The 14,208-nt window shown below is 47.8% G+C and overlaps 1 protein-coding gene across 1 annotated transcript in view; it reads left to right on the top strand.

Annotated features, from left to right (window-relative positions):
- ADAMTS17 (ADAM metallopeptidase with thrombospondin type 1 motif 17) overlaps positions 1 to 14,208 on the top strand; it is a 353,798-nt gene that overhangs the window by 225,308 nt on the left and 114,282 nt on the right. The window contains 1 exon segment of the mRNA XM_034667944.1: positions 2,639 to 2,766. Within this exon segment, the coding sequence (XP_034523835.1) occupies positions 2,639 to 2,766 (128 nt within the window).

Below are 14,208 nucleotides of genomic sequence, written 5' to 3'. Positions count from 1 at the left end.
AACATTGAAGCATCATTACTTTACTTACCTGGGAAGTTGTTCTTCACAGCAGTTTCCCCCCTACCTCCACAACTAACTAGAACAAACAAGTTGAATGTTTCTACTGAATCTTTGTAGCTTCATTCTGGTGTTTTAAGGCAAGACTTCCCACTGGGCATGTTGGTCAGCAGAGCTCTGTGGGAGAGGAGCTATGGAAAGCTGCTGAACATGTTGGTGGTTTTGTGACTGTCATTCAATCATGAAAGCCCCAGAGCCTGGGTGAGACAACCCATCTGCTCTGACAGGAACCCTCCAGCTGGAATGCCAAGATCTTCTGAAGCCAAGTCAACTCCAGAAGCCTTTCTCTACCCCTGGCCTTGCTCATCTGAGACCACTGGAAGGACCCAGTGGGGAAAATGACCCAATGGTGGAAACAAAGGGCCTGACAGAGGCAGCTCAAAAGTGTTGGTGTTTCTCTCTCTGGAGGTTTCTTTGCAAAACAACCACATTAACGTCATTAGAATTAGGTGACCCAGAGAGAGAAAAGGGTGAATTCCTCTTTCACAGTCATATAGAGAAGAACAAAATCCATTCATTTGTTTAAAAATAAGCTTGAAGTTTTTCTCCTAAGATCAAGAACAAGACAAGGATTTCTTCTTTCACTGTTCCTTGTCAACATCATACTGGAAGTCCTAACTAATGAAATAAGACAAGAAAAGGAAATTGAAAATATACAGATTGGGAAAGAAGAAATAAAACTACCTTTGTTTGATGATGACATGATCCTCTATGTAGAAAATCCAAAAGAATCAACAAAAAACAACAACAAAAGCAAAACAGGAAAAAAAAACCCAAAACCTCCTGAAACTAGTAACTAAGGAGTTATAGCAAGGTTGCAAGATATACGGTAAATGTACAAAAATCAGTCACTTTCCTATATACCAGCAATGAGCAAAGGGAGTTTGAAATTAAAAACACAGTACCATTTACATGAGCACCCTCAGAATGAAATAGTTAGGTATAAATCTAACACTATATGTACAAGATCTTTATGAGAGAAACTCTGATGAATGAATTAAAACAATTAAATGGGGAGATATTTCATGTTCATGGATAGGAAGAATCAATATTGTCAAGATGTCAGTTCCCCCTGACTTGATCTATAGATTCAGTGCAATCCCAGTGAAATTCCAGCAAGTTATTTTGGGGATATCAACAAACTGATTCTAAAGTTTATATGGAAAGAGTAAAATATGTACCAAGTCCTTCTGTGAGCCAGGTCCTTGGCCTGGCCTGGGGACAAGAGATAAAAATCTCAGTTCCTTGTCTTCTAAGGTCTCCCAGTATAGTCAATTCTTCAATCTGAAGATAATTAAAATCCATCCCTTTCAAATCTTTTAGCAATGGAACCCACCTTATAAGAAATATCCTCTTGTATATGGAAGTTGCTCAAACAATTATAAGACAATAGAATAATGGCTAAGGGCTTTGATGGATGTGTATACAAAGTGCAGCTGGAGATTCCATGTCAGAGATGGCATGAGTGGAGAGAGTTCTGGAGTGGAAGCTTCTGGGGTGATAGGAAACTTCCAGAAAGCTTTGTGCAGAGAGGGATTGCCAGGCAAAGGAACAGCCGAGGCAAAGGCATGAGAGCTTGTCATGTTCTAGGAGCTCACTTGGTTCCAAGAGCAGCAGAAACCAGGGTTTTCATCCTGCCTGTTGACATGGCTCTTACAAGTTGTCCTAGAGGCCCCTTTGTTCCTGTACTTTACTCCAGCTCAGTTTCTTCCAGGACCTTCTTGCCACATGTCACATTCCCTGCAGCTTTTATCCAGCAGCTGGTGGAGCACTAAGCATTTAGCAAAAGCCACTGCTATAGAGACATCCATAGGGCCATAGTCCCTCCTATCCAGAGGCATTCTCATTCACCTTCTCCCCCTTTCTCACCCCCACAACAAGAGAAGATCCCAGGCTCTCCCTTGATACATAATTAAATTCATTTAGAAGTTAGCACACCACAAAAGGTTCTGCCTGGTATTTTTATTTTTTATTTATTTTATTTTATTTATTTATTTGACAGAGATAGAGACAGCCAGTGAGAGAGGGAACACAAGCAGAGGGANAGCACACCACAAAAGGTTCTGCCTGGTATTTTTAATGCCTTAAGGAAAAGGAATACTATACCTTTGGAAAGGATCAAGAGAATAAGGTGAATAAAAGCCCACAGAGCCCTCACTCATGTGCCTTTCTCCATATGCTGTATTGAGTGTTCCGGGAGGCAGGTGTATGTCTCTGAGGAACATGTGCTGGGTTTCTGTGACCTTTATTCCATACTNCTGGTATTTTTAATGCCTTAAGGAAAAGGAATACTATACCTTTGGAAAGCATCAAGAGAATAAGGTGAATAAAAGCCCACAGAGCCCTCACTCATGTGCCTTTCTCCATATGCTGTATTGAGTGTTCCGGGAGGCAGGTGTATGTCTCTGAGGAACATGTGCTGGGTTTCTGTGACCTTTATTCCATACTGACCTCTCATCCTCTGGGCCACCACCCACATGTACCTGCGCCCTGCTGGCTCCTCCCCCTCATGTGCCTGCACCTTGCGTGGCCCACTAACCCCTTCCTACATCAACGTCCACCTTCCCCTTTCCCTCCTCAGATAAACCATGTGAACTCTACTGCTCACCCCTCGGGAAGGAGTCCCCGCTGCTGGTGGCCGACAGGGTCCTGGATGGCACACCCTGCGGGCCCTATGAGACCGACCTCTGTGTGCACGGCAAGTGCCAGGTGACGTGTTTTCGTTGTGTCTTTGGAGGGGAGGCTCCCTCACCCCAGAAGGTTTCCGGGGCGAGGAGGTGGCACAAAGGTCTTGGGAGGCTTGGAGGGGGGATGGATCTTCTCAAGAAGGCACCAGTGGTCGTATCTCCTGCAACCTGGCACCCCTCCCACCCTCAGCAGCGATGGAGCATGAAGCCCACCCCCAGGCCAACTGGGAGCTGAGGTGGCTGGGAGAATAGTGACAACGGAATAATCTCAAAAATCTTAAAATAACTTGAGTCGTTCTGACGCAGGGCAGAATAGTTCGAATACTAAGGTCAAGCTAGAAGATGCATAGGAGTATGTTATTGGACAAGCTATGCTGCATTTAGCTACCAAAGATAGAGCAGAACAAAGCTGACTCCTTCACAGGTAGAACCCAGGGAAGTCCCTATGCCTGGCTTGGGGAGACCACGCCACCCAGTGCGGTATAGTCCCCAAAGCCATCCTGGTGTTGGATGTCTGTGACTCATTAGAATGAATGACAAGTATCATTTAAGAAGACAACAGGAAGCTCCCAGCAAGGAGGGAGGGAGGGAGGATGGACGGAAGCTCATCTGCCTGAGCTGGGGACACACCTGAAGCGCAGGCCCTCCCGAGACAACGCTCCCCAACTCAGTGTAACAGGACTATTTCTCCATGAGAATGGGCATCCCCCTGATGTGGGATTGGGGTAGGGAGTCAGGGGGCTGTGTATTTCCAGTGCTCAGAGAACCACAACTCGGGTAATGCCCCCCTCTATTATGCCACATGTGCCATATTTCCTGATGACCCAGTTGGGGCTGCACCTGTCATGAGAGAGCCTTCCAGCACAGACACGTGCTGCCCTTGTGGCAGAGGCCAGGCTCCCTCAGCCGTGTCCTCAGCAGGTGAGCCCAGCAGGAGCTGGGGAGAGGCAGCAGCTCCCAGAGCCCGAAGCAAGCAGATGGGTAGCAGGAGAGCTGTGCATTTGGCACAGAAAGGAAAACCAGGTGTTGCCTCCGATTTTTGCTTTACCTTGCCTGGCCTCCATAGACCTGCAATTACAGTGTAAGAGTAAGGAAGGAACGCACTCATCCAGGGCTCCTGAGCGTCCTTCTCATCTTGCCAGTTGAAGAGAAGCTGCTACTAATGCTTTGGGGCGCCCACACCCCCCAAAGTCAACACCCCCATCTCTGATGCTCAGTTTCATGGAAATATTAAAAACATTTGAACAATTGTAAATTCCAGGGGTCACAGGGGAAAGAAACTGTCATTCCCCCAAACTGTACTGGAACCAGAAACCTGCCTCTAGGCCTGGGACCCACTGACCCCATAAGGCAGCACCTCTTGCTTGTTCTCTCCGCTTCCTGACGCCTGGCCGAGGGCAAGACAGATGGAGTCAAGGGGAGAAAGGCAGGAAGACACAGACACAAACATAACTTCTAGGGTAGTTCCTGTGGCCATTTCAACCCTAGTGGGTTTTTTTTCCCTGCAAAGTCCAAACTAGTCCTAAACTGGGATTTTTCAGGAAAAAAGCTTGACATGATCCAGACTCCTTTGGCACTGCCTGGCTTTGTTATCAAATCCAGATATGTGTGGGTGATAGGCACTGGGTGCCCAAGAGTCTTGGCAAGGCGTCCTCCCGGGGAAAGAGGCAGTGACGGTGGTGGGGCTGGGCCCTCAGGGCTGCAGTGTTGTCGTGGAGAATGTGCGGGGCCTGGGGTGGCGTGAGCACAGGTCTTACAATTGTCACTGAAATTGCCAGCGTTTCTCTGTAAACCTGCCAGCAAGTCAAGTGCAGGATTTTTTTCTTTCCTAAATTCTGCACTTATACCGGCCATCCTACAGCACAACGATGAACATTTCTCTAGGAATGGTTTTCTGAGTAAAAGCACTTGCACCCCTTCGAGCAGCACCATCTGAACCACCTCTGGGCTCTTGCCAGCATCTCTTGCAATGTTCTTGCCAACGTGCAGGCATTTCTAAGAATCCTGAAATTTTCTAGCCAGGGGGTTCGGTATTAAGTGGCCAGACATGATTTCAGCTCTAAGTGATCAGTGCCAATGGGCCCCTTCTGTGACCTTGGTTCTACCCATGCTTTTCAATGAGGGAATCTTCCCTGTGCCATGACAGCAAAATACCCATTTTTTCAGTTAGAACCGCACAGGTGAGATTCCATGCAAGGTCTCCGATAGCCTTCAGTCTGTGGGCATCTGGCACCTCTGAGCTAGAGCCTGCCCTGCACTTGAATGTGATGGCAGGATCGTGGGTACACTGGCCTTCCCATTCCCAGATGCCACCCCATCCCTGCCTGCCCCCCCAGTCTATCTCTCATGCCTCCACCCCCATCATGGTCATGGTCGTTTACTGACTGCTGCACGGAGATTAGCACTAACCAGCACCACCCCTCAACACGGGGGCAGAGAGTGGCCCCCTCATGATGTTTTGTGGCAGGTGGGCAAGCGCGTGCTCCTCGGAGCCTCACCCCACCCCTTGTCGGCTGTCAGCAGTCCCATCTCCTCTGCATGGATGTGCCCCAGTGACCAGCTGCCTCCAGGCTGCCCACCGATCCCAGCAGAAGGACCACCATCTGGGTAGGTGGTGGCAGCATGTATCTGTAGGCCCATCACGTGATTCAATCCTGGAGAGACCACTTGCTTCTTGACGGAAGTTAAAAATACCACCTGTGATTTTTCTAACCGTTCTGATTCCTCAGAGAGAAGCCATAGAGGTTAAGTTTAGCCCATGAGAAGTCAATTCTCACAAGAATCCAACTTTGTAAAGTCACAGTTAATGAAGTTCTATGATAAAGTTGAGCATACTTAGATAAGAGTAAGAGAAATTAGGGCGCCTGGGTGGCACAGTCAGTTGAGCATCTGACTCTTGGTTTTAGCTCAGGTCATGATCACAGGGTCATGAGATCAAGTGTGGAGTCTACTTAAGACTCTTTCTCCCTCGCCATTGCCCCTCCCCCAGCATGCTCGCTCATGCTCTCTCTCATAAATACATAAAATCTTTAAAAAATAGAGTATAAGAAATTAAATACAAGTAGAATATTGATGCCTAGTTACAGTAATTGCCAAAGTAGAATATTCTGGATTCCTGTGGTACCTGTGAATGATTAAGGCAAGGAAAATTGGTTAAAGAGAAGAATAGTAATAAAAAAAAAAATCTCAGGAGTTTATTGAGCAGAGGCTCTGTACTTACTCATCAATACTGTCACCTGATTATAACGAATAAAAGGTAGAAATCATCCACATTTTATGTAAGACAGCGCTTTCAGAAATATTGCCATGGTTCACTTACTAGCTTTTTCCCCTGTTCCCTTCAGCTATAAATTTTGCTATTTTGGGGTGGCAGAAGGAGTTCTGGGAAATTTTGAGAAGCATGGTGACTAGTTGGTAGGGAATGGAGGGGACGAGAAGCTCCCAAATGGCATTTTGAGCAGATTCCACTAAGCTCCAAATAGCAGGCTGATTCAAACCATAACATGAAACATGGAAATACCATTTTATTCTGTTTTTATGAGAACTGAGTTAAGTTTCATTTCAGTGAGTCACAAATTATTTAACATGCTGAAATGAAACTTAACAGCGCTCATAAAAGTGGGAGCGAGTTGGGGAAAGAAACACAAACATTGTCTATTTTTCAGCAAGTCTGTATAAATCAGGGGTTCCATCATTCGCAATGCCTACTGTTGGCCTGCAGAGGCAAAGAAATCAAGTTCATACGTTTCTAATGTGCGACTTTGCCTCAGAGCTGCTGATCTTCAGTGGGCAGGTCAAACTGACCGACAGATCTGAATATACCTGAGACCAGGTACGCTTGGCTTTTCTTTACAGCCTCACCAGCTTGTGTACACTTGTAGGCATCATACTCCAATTAGGGTCCCACTTCTGTGAGATCCTAAACTGCATACATACCCTGGGCTTGACGAACACCAAGGAGACCTTCAGGCCCCATAAGTTTCCTCGGTGGAGGGATTATGTCCACTTATCTTTGTTCCCCCAGCAGCTGGCTTGGAGGAGAGCTTTTGATTACATATTGAAAAGAGAAACCCAGTGAGTGGACGTGTAGGTGGATGGGTCACTGGCTCTTAGGACTTCAGTGATTCTGGAATCTGGAGCCCATCTCAGTGAACAGTTTTCATTATCCAACATTTATTGGCCTTGCATTTTGCGTACAATGGCCCGTTAGGCAAGTGGAATTACAGATGGAATTTAGGAGGATTTTAAGACTCTGGCCTCAGAGCTCCCCCTGAGTAAAGAAGAGTAACAAGCATACAGGAAAATGTACCAGGTATTTCAGTAATAGCCTCTGGTTGCTGCTTCTCCCCATCTCATGGCCCTGTAGCTGACATCTCTGCAGTGTGTGCCTGTTGGTGCTGAACTACTGATAGCAGTGTCTAAAACTCTGAAGTCATTCCCTGCACCCGTTCTGTCTGATTAACTTCCCATAGCAACTTCCGGTTTAAGCCGCCATGCGGAGCCTCACATGCACTCCTCTCCCATGACAGGACTCCACTAAACTGATGGTAAAGGCAGGATCCACAAACCATGATGGGGAAGAGAAGCAGAGGTCACCCTTTGACAAAAGAAAGACACCACCTCTTTCTGGAGGATGGAAGTGGATAGAGGTTCCATTGTAGGAACAAAGCACCAGAGGCCAGAGCTAGAACAAGCGGAGAGTTTCAATGGAAAAGAAAGAATGCTTGAGGGCATCTAGGACTTGGGAATGGAGGGTGGGAGTGAGATGTTGGCTGAAACTGAAGAGAAGGCAAAGAGTCAGACAACATGGCTGACCACGGCTGGCCCTGCACTTGGAGCTTGACGGGCTGTTGGGTAATGATCTTCACGCCAAGTATCAGAGGGCTCCTTTCCAAAGTTGTGTGATAAACTATTCAAAGGCAGCTGGAGCAGGTGTGTGACCTCTGTACTTTGCACAGCGCTCACCCTCCTGGGTTGGGGAGTGGACTCCAGTTTCCCTCCCACCAGTCCCAAATGGAAGCCTACCGTGTGACACCTCCATCCCCAAATATAGAGTACCCTCAGTCTACCTTTTGGCGTCTCATTCTCAAATATGAGTGGTCAGCCAGAGATCATCAGCTATTTGAAGAAAACCAGCAACAGGAACAAGAAAGACCTAGAAAAACAGAGACATCGACCCTGGCACTAAATTGGGATAATCACAGAATTCTCCACAGCCAAATTATCAATCAACCACGGGGACAAAATAAAGTAATTTTGAGACACAGAAAAACTCAGAAATTTTAGTTTCCATTCATCCATTCTGAAGAAATTATGTGTGGGTTAGCAAAACAAAGGTAAAGTCAAAAAGAAGACAAGGACAGCAAGAGTTGGTGCAGCTAACCCAGGAGCCCAGGAAATGCTGAGCCAGGTGCTGTCCTACTGGCCTAAAAGCCTTCAGTTAAAGTTAAAACAAGAGTCAGTGGCATCCCTCTAACAGAAGAGAATGAGGCGTAGTTAGAAGATAGCTGCGAAGTGCTTTTCCTCCTGGCCAAAAGACAAAGCAAAACAAAACAAAGACCATCCAACCCTGTATGAGAAAGTCCCAGTTCAAAATAGGAGAGAATGGGGAGGGGTTGCTGGCAGGTTCAGGGCGCAGAAGAGAGAGGCAGAGGACCCATTCTGAAAATCAAAGTCTCCTACTCCCAGTTTACCGGGGGCCAAGCTTGGTAAGAGGCCATCATTCTTATGCATTAATTAACACCTATGATATGCTTAACACCGTGCTGGTCACTGTGTTTAGGCACAGGGGCCAAGAATACAAAGACTTGTAAGAAACTATTTCCCTGTGCTTACAGTCTGTCCCCAAAATGAAGCTTACTCATGCAAGACCCTAACCACCAAAAGTGAAGACATGGTTGAGAGCCAGGGAGATTTGGTTTAGACATAGCAAAAAGTACATAGGGTGGAACTTGGTTTATTCATTCATCAGAGATTTATTGAGCACATTCTATGTGCTAGATATTCAACGGTGAACAGGACTGAGGGGGTCCCTGTCCCCATGCAATGTATAAACAAGAAACACATAAACTCACAAGCATGGTTGTTCCAAGGACTGGTCCATGTGGAGAAGAAAATGGTATCATAGATGAGAGAGATTGTTGCTGAGGAAGGCTGCAAATGGCATGGCAGGTCTTTCCCAGGAGATTGCATTTGTGGAAGAACCAGACTCGTGAAGGCAGAACAGAATGCCCTGGGCAGAAGGTGGCTCCAAGGCTGGTGGGTTCCAGAAGCAGAGGAGGGCTGGGTGACAGGTGCTGGAGGGAGTGGCCATGAGGGCAGAGGCATCAGGGCCCCAGGCCATGCAGGACCTGACAGGTCCTGACAGTAACCTAGATTTTATTCTGATAGGAGTGGAGGGATCTAAGCAGAGGAATGAAGCATCTTGGTTATGGAGAGTTGGGGGTGGCAGGGCGTGAGTGGAATCTGGAAAACCAGGTAGGAGGCTCTTAGGGCAAGTCACATCACTGAGAGTCAGTGGGGCTTGCAACACGGGGCTGGGAGGAGATTGGGTTCAGTGTGCACTCAGAGGAGGAGGGAGGAGAGCTGAAGTGATGAGCAGGTGTGATGGTGTCATGGAGCGTCTTGAATTCCTATGTGTGGAGGTCGACCACCGGGGGTCTTCTCATCTCCTCAGGTGAAGGTTAATCTGGCAGCAGAAGGGAGGAAACAGGTACGATAGGTCATGTCCTGAATAACGAGAGTCTAAACTGGGCTGTGACCATGAGCTTGGAGAAAAGGTAGACACCAGAGGCTTTTGGGGGAAAATACCACCAGGTCAAAGAAGATGAGGATGAAGAAAAAAGACCAGGGGGTTGGTCACCAAGAGGTTGTCTGTCACTGGTGATCTTCTGTCAAACGGGCAGGATTCCGGGGGTAGAATCCAGATTTCAAATCACTAAAGATGGGTATTTCTCACTCCTGGGGAGAAATGGCCACCCTGTCCCTGGCTCATTAGGACACAGTGCTGAGCACTAAAGCTTTTCTAGGCTTTTTGCGTGTTTCACAGGGTCTATCCCTACCAAAAAGAACTTGTGCTTTCTCCACCTATCCCCACCATCCTGAGCTTTTGACTGATTATGCCCAGGCAGTGTCCCCCCCTGGTGCCACATACCCTGATTTGTTGGCAGAAGAGGGCTTCCACCTGCACATGCTGACCAAGAACTTAAAAACGTGCTTTGAAAGCTCAGAAATAGGTAGCAGGAATGCCTAGAGTATGTAGAAAAGTAACTGCTAGGGATCGCAGGAAAACATGGGGATATTCTAGAGTGTATTGTTTGCAGTTTCCTTTGGTTTGGTCATCTTGCCCTCTTAGAACACCAGACTTCATAAATACAGTTGTTAAAATTCCTTTAACATTTGGAATTAATTTTTTTTTTTTAAATGGGGCGCCTGGGTGGCTCAGTTGGTTAAGGGTTTAACTCTTGATTTCAGCTCAGGTCATGATCTCAGGGTCATGAGATCAAGCCTGGCACAGGGCTCCATGCCCACCGTGGAGCCTGCTTAAGATTCTCTCTCTCCCTCTCCCCCTCCACTAGATCACTAAAATAATATTAAGTGGAGTGGGCAGAGCACACAAAGCTGTCCCAGCCCCTGAGTGTCCTGAAAAATTAACTTAAAGGGTGAACCTGCATGCGTTCCTGTGTGTGCCTGATCTGGGAAGCTCCCTAGGGCAGACGGTGACCCGCTGCGTGGGGATGCTGCTTGATATTATGGGAGAGCCCACCTGTGGGTGAGCCCCTAAACACTGGCTCGACTCTGTGCATCTTTTACCAGGAGGGACAGGGGGAAGGATGTGGTCCTGCCTACTTTCTCCTTCCTTCTCTTCCTTTTTCAGAGAGGGCAGGGGTTCTGTGGAAGAAAAAGGGATAGAGGACAATTACCTGTTTGGCCCCAATCTGATCAGACAGGTGGTAGCTGTCCCCCAAACCCCTGAAAGGAAGGTGTCCTGTGTGCAGTCTCCATCTGTCCTGACAGCACTCACCTGTCCCCAGGACCCCAAGCAGTGAGCCAGAGCAAAGGTAATTTTTTACCTCTGAGGGTGAGATTACATAGTCTTGTTTTAAGAATGGGGAAACTGAGGCTCATATCCAAATCTGTAATTATCCTCAGGATATGCATTGGTGACCACAACCTTGAGCATAACATTTAGGGAAGAGAAGCTGATGGCCTACCCGCTTGTGTAATTTAGCTCTAATCCAGAAGGCAGTTAGTTACAATTTGAAGTCATGTCTGAGGATGCCTTTGTTCTAAGAGGTGAAGTTTTAGCAAAAGAAGCTGATTTTTAAAATGAAAACAAGATGCTGCTTAGGGAAAGAGAAGAAAGTTTCCCCCTGTATCCAGCCTTTGACGATTTAGCAGGTAAGATAATGAGAATCCTACAAGCAAGGCTTTCGAAGTCTCCAGATCTGAGTTTCTGTTTCCTTGGTGGAGAGGTATAGAAGTGTAACCCACCTGTGAGTAGGACTGAACAGCATCCAGGTGATCTGTGAGGCCCTCAGTTGAGGGCATTTGCGGTTTCGTAACTAGACATTCTGTTATGATGGAGCTTCCCATGGATCATTTACTCGCCCTGAGCACCACCGTAAGGGGGCTCTGCTTCCTGAGAGTAGAGGGGAGCCAGCCTGTGTTGTCTTCATGGCTCTGCTGGGCTCCCACACATCCCTCTAGGATGCCTCGGCCCAGAAATGCTTTAGCTCAGGGGTGACAGAGGATGGAGGCAACAGGAGTTACTTCCCCAGTGGGAACTCACATCTAGGACCCTTCGGGGGCAGGGGAGGACGGGAGGGTTACACACCTACTGCCCCCTCAGGACACAGAAGGCTTGGCATCTGACAGCAATGGCTGTCTCCTTGAGGGTCTCTATCTCTGAGCTCCAAACCTAGCACAGCGGTCTCCCAATGTGACTTGGGCCCCTAGTATCACCTGGGAACTCACTGGAAATGACAAATCCTTGGGCCCCATCCCAGCAATGGGTGACCTGCCCAGCCCTCTAGGTGATTCGGGCATGCTGGATTTAGAGAACTGCCACCCCAGGTGATCTTGTGTCCCTGGGCCTGGGAGATCTTCTGTCCACCCTAGAAATTAACTACTGGTCAGACTGTGGGGAGTTGTTCCCTTTAGGCTATCCAGAGCACAAAGAGAAAGACTTTGTCCAAAAGGGCATACCATCTTCATAGACTAATTTTAGCCTTCATGATCAACCAAAAAATAAGCAGCTGGTCATGTTTCAGAAGGGATCCCTCAGTGTCTTTGATCCAGATCTAAGCCCACATTCTTTAGATGCTGTGTTTGGGGGGCACCTGGGTGGCGCAGTCGTTAAGCGTCTGCCTTCGGCTCAGGGCGTGATCCCGGTGTTCTGGGATCGAGCCCCACATCAGGCTCCTATACTAGGAGCCTGCTTCTTCCTCTCCCGCTCCCCCTGCTTGTGTTCCCTCTCTCGCTGGCTGTATCTCTCTCTGTCAAATAAATAAATAAAATCTTTAAAAAAAAAAAAAGATGCTGTGTTTGGCCTCTTGAGAGGAAGAGATACTGATGAGGATGAGCCCTCCTGGGCTTGCCTGTAAACTTCCTGGACTCTCAGAAAAGAGGCACGTGCTAGCTCCATGCAGGACAAGTGTGCCCCGGCAGCCCCAGGGACATCAGGCCTTGCTGGGCTCCCAACTGACTTGGACTTTGTTCCTGGAAAAAAGGAAATCAACTCCAAACATTGCATCTCCTTAAACTTTGGATCCCATGAGGTCTATCCTGGTCATGGCTTCGCTACCGTGCGGACATGTCCATGTTCTTTATGCCGTACCTTAGGAGCCATGATGAGAATCTCATGGGGGTAGAAAATTGCCCCCTGACCTGCCTCTGCTTGTGTGGGGCAACACCATCAGCCAGGATCAGCCACGAAGGCACCTAGTGCTGGTCTGGATGTGCGGGGGCTTTGCAAGTACTCACTTAAGCCAAGACTTTTCCTCATTACCTATCTCTTTCCCACCAAGGTCCTTCTTTCAGGGGACTCTGGGGGAGAAGTGGTTTGCTTGTTCAGGAAAGTGTGTGCTCTCATAAGGGCCTTTCCTCCTATTGAGTCCCTGTCCTGTTCCTTCCTGAAGTACCTCCCATACCTGTCCTTTCTGCTTCCGGGTGAATTCCTGCTCTGGTACATTGCAAACACATGCTTTGCTACTTGTCCTGATCTCCTAGCCAGACTTCAGATGGCCTTTTGAAATTCTAGCCCAGACTGTCCCCTCACATTCCCTTTCCCCCCAGGTGGCATTTCTCCTGTCGTTTTAGCTTCTTTATTCTGAACGTTTCTACATTCTTGCAAACCCTGCTTTCAGAAGGAGCCCCACCCTCTCCAGAAGTTCTCCCAGTGATCCCCTGTCCTTGGCTGAGGTTAATCAGGGGAGATACCCAGCCGGTCCAGGGTTGGGAGTCAAGAGGTGAGGGACTGCTCCTGGCCCTGCCAGACAGCTTACTGTGTGGCCTCAGATTCGTCAGGTGCCATCATTGGGGCTGGGAGGGAAGTTGCCTGGACAGAGTGGGATGTTAACTTAGAACATCTAGAAAGTGTTTAATCAGGAAATTCCAACTGAGGAACCAGACAGGAAGTGGGTGGCCAAGCCAGAGACCCACTATTGCTGAGTGGGAGTGTGGTTAAAAGAAAATGGGAAGCCCGTGTAGGAATAGTTTAGGGCTGAAAGCACCTGAGAGATGGGGAAGCCACACATGATCAGGTCAGGGTGACATGAAAGAGGTGAGGGGTTAGGGGGCCAGAAAAAGGCTGGAGCTCTGAACACATGGGAGCAACATAGAGGACAGCACACACGTGTTGCCCCACGGATTTGGTTCTAGTGCCTTTGCTGAGCATGCTGGTTGAGCAAAATTTTGGATCTTGGCTGCCTTGGATTCTTAGCCTGCATCATTTTATATCAAGTAACTTGACAACAATCAGCCAGCAGTCCAGATCACGAATTTCGGCAGCTCCTGTAATGTGCTCCAGGTTCCAGGTACCCTGCGGCAGCTGATCTACCTCTGGGCTACCCTTGGGTGTCCTACCCCAGCAAAGTGTTGCAGTCTGTGCCAGTTACCATCTAGGTGTCCACGTGTTACCTAAATCTCCCCATCTTCTTTCGGTCGCTCTGCATTCGTTCCTTGCCTGGCCTCTGGCTGCTAATGCCCCCCAGTCTGGCCCTTGATCTTCCTTCTACTTTGAACACATTTGAACTTTTCTTTTTTTTTCTCCCAAATGTTGCTCTTTTTCAGTTTTCTTTTTTTTTATAATAATTTCTTATTATGTTATGTTAATCACCATACAGTACATCCTTAGTTTTTGATGTAAAGTTCCATGACATTATNGTTATTTTTGTATAACACCCAGTGCTCCATGCAGTACGTGCCCTCCTTAATACCCATCACCAGTCTATCCCAGTCCCCC

Source organism: Ailuropoda melanoleuca, chromosome 9 (genome assembly GCF_002007445.2).
Source record: "Ailuropoda melanoleuca isolate Jingjing chromosome 9, ASM200744v2, whole genome shotgun sequence".
In the NCBI taxonomy this organism is placed as follows: Eukaryota; Metazoa; Chordata; class Mammalia; order Carnivora; family Ursidae; genus Ailuropoda; species Ailuropoda melanoleuca.
Note: the sequence above shows the minus strand (reverse complement) of the source record. Positions and strands in the feature narration are given on the sequence as shown.